Source organism: Nicotiana sylvestris, chromosome 5 (assembly GCF_000393655.2).
Source record: "Nicotiana sylvestris chromosome 5, ASM39365v2, whole genome shotgun sequence".
Classification (NCBI taxonomy): domain Eukaryota; kingdom Viridiplantae; phylum Streptophyta; class Magnoliopsida; order Solanales; family Solanaceae; genus Nicotiana; species Nicotiana sylvestris.
Genome location: NC_091061.1, coordinates 146,964,577 through 146,967,449, shown reverse-complemented (window position 1 = coordinate 146,967,449; position 2,873 = coordinate 146,964,577). Strand labels below are relative to the sequence as shown.

The 2,873-nt window shown below is 33.9% G+C and overlaps 1 protein-coding gene across 1 annotated transcript; it reads left to right on the top strand.

Annotated features, from left to right (window-relative positions):
• The first annotated feature begins 756 nt into the window (after positions 1 to 756).
• On the top strand, positions 757 to 2,265 carry LOC104238102 (uncharacterized protein At5g39865-like). The gene has a single exon (XM_009792380.2). The coding sequence runs from the start codon at positions 1,240 to 1,242 to the stop codon at positions 2,059 to 2,061; it is 822 nt and encodes a 273-aa protein (XP_009790682.1). The 5' UTR covers positions 757 to 1,239; the 3' UTR covers positions 2,062 to 2,265.
• Positions 2,266 to 2,873: the final 608 nt, after the last annotated feature.

Sequence of the window (2,873 nt, the reverse complement as noted above, 5' to 3'; positions counted from 1 at the left end):
TTAGTACACTTTAGAGGTTGGCGGTAGTCCGCACGACCAATAAGGATTCGAAATATACGGAAATTCTATTATAGTTTAATGACTGTATGGAAGGATCTATATCCATTTACCCAAGCAAGGGGCCTGTCTAAGCCCGATACATACTCTTACTGAGCCCATGTGTCTAGCAGTTCTAACTGTGAAAGAGGTAGCCCTTTTGACAACTTCAGCGGGCTTTAATGTCACAGCTGGCTAGACGTAGCCACTAAGGCAAAGCCAATAAGAGTAGTACCAGAACCGACTGTACCACCATCTTGGAACCAAATCAAGAAACTATATTAAAATTTCTTTATATTTTGAAAGAGTCTGGATTCTTCATGGTTAATATGCAAGAGAAATTAGTTCTTCAACATAGATATGAATCCGTTTAGCCGGACATAGTCACGGCTAGGGAGAGAGACTAAAAATACTAAAAAGAAGAATAAAAATATGTACCTTGTAGGCCGAGAAGCAAGGCCCTGAAGATGAACTTCAAAACTTTTATTAATTCTTGAACTTGATTTACAAACTATAAACTAAGCTATGAACTAAGTGTTTACAAAGGGGGTTGGTTGAGAGAGAGAGAGAAAGTAGAGAGAGGGGGGTTATATATATATATATATATATATTAACTGCGCGAAGCGCGGATAAAATAACTAATTTTAATTATATACTACAAATTATATCCAAAGTAAGGGATACACAAACTTCTAGAAAGATAAAATCTCAAATCAAATACTCTTTTCCATCCTGCACAACTCAATATGCTCAACGTACAAAAACATCATTTTTGTACCATTAAATTATTCAAAAAAGAAAAATTCCTCTTGCACTGACAAAAGCTATTTTGCACCATTTTTCTAACAAACATTTTAGTATAGATATAACTTCGTCATAAAGCTATCCCACCACCCTACGCCACCCCTCCTTCACCGTCCCTCATCTTCACCATTTTTATCCAAAACTCCATTACCCCTTTTCTCCCACTCTCTCTATATTCATCATTCAAAATTTTATTTTGATCTTCACAATTTTTAATTTTCCTATCAACAATTTCTATCATATATTTATATCATTTCCAGGATTTATTGCTTTTATTCCCCACTCCTTTCTATCAAGTATCCTTAACTTACATTGATCTTTGGATCATTGGTAGATTGTTAAAAGGTAACCCCTGAATTTGTTACGTGAAAAAAACACAAAGAATTCTCAAATTTTGTAATGGATCATCATCATCATAATCATAATCAAACGAACAATGATTTTGAATACCAAGAAATCAACAAGGCAAAAACATCATCAAAATTCAATAGATCAAAGACTATACACAGCCCCAGAAATCCAATTGAATTCCCTGAAAAGACCTTATATCTTTACCCTTCTCCTCCTTCCATTGAACGTAATGGCTCCATTAAAAAGCTACATTGCTCACCTTTAGGCTCAATGGTGGGAACATCTTTTAAAGGAAAAGTGAAAAAATTATGTTCAATTTTCGATTCTCGTAAGGAAACTCATCGACCCTCAATTCCAAAACCTCAAACCAAGCATTCAAAGTCATTTAATTACAATTCTTGTACATTGCCTGGGACAGAAGATCGTGTGGTAATTTATTTCACGAGTATACGAGGAGTACGAAGAACATTTGAGGATTGTTATACGGTGAAAATGATCATAGGAAGCTATCGTGTTAAAGCTGATGAAAGAGATGTTTCTATGCATATCGCGTATAGGAAGGAATTACAAACTGTTATGGGCGAAAAGAATAATGTGACATTGCCACAAGTTTTTATAAAAGGGAAATATATTGGAGGAGCTGAAGTTATCAAACAATTGAATGAAATTGGTGAATTGCCAAAATTATTAAGAGGTATTCCTTTAAGGCCAATTGGATATATTTGTGAAGGTTGTGGGGATGTAAGGTTTTTGCCTTGCTCAAATTGTGATGGCAGCAGGAAATTTTTTGATGAAGATGAAGGACAAGTTAGAAGGTGTCATGTTTGTAATGAGAACGGACTGGTTCGGTGCTCTCTTTGTTGTTCTTGATCTGTATAATCTGTAAATTGTATTTTACATTTTCGTATTAGCCTGTTGCCTTATAGTTTTTAGTTCGTGAGGCAAGGGCGAATCCAGAATTTTAAATGAGTGTGAGCTAAACTCTTTTGCGTCAATGGGTGCAGTTTAATAAGTATAAATAAACTTTTGAAATTATATAGTTATATGAAAGTAGTACTCTGAGTGAAATGAAGGGGGTAGTTAGTGGTATCTCATCTCTTGTTTATCTAGAGGTTATGATGTTCTTATGGTGTTCATGAGTTCAATTAGTTTAAAAGAAAATGATACTTTCAACTTTCAAGTTGTGTTTGGAAAGATCTTTTCTTTACATTCTATGTGCCACTCTAAAAAAAAGAAATTCAATATTTACGGTAGAGAGGAGAAGGAAAAAGATAACATAAGGATAAGTTGAAATAGTTATTTTTACGGAGTGGGGTCGCGCCCCTTCCTTCTTATAAGAGAGAGCGATAGATACTAGGCACACTCTTATTTAAATCTTTTCAATCTCTCCTAGCTCCCGACATAATTTTCTTTATCTCAAGTAGTATTTGGCACTTTGTTTTTGCTCTCCCACAGGAGAAAAATGGTATTCCAATTACATAGACTATGTAACATATATCTACTCAAGGTTTATACGAGTAGAAATATATATTAGAAGTGTTTTTTTCTTTTAAATTGTGCTAACTGCTAAGTATCTAAATTAAATTTGTAGTCATTATATTTAAGAAGACATTATTATTCAAGTAATATGGGGTTCTTCTCAATTTTCATACAATCAAGAAAATGTATTCTCTTTATCATTT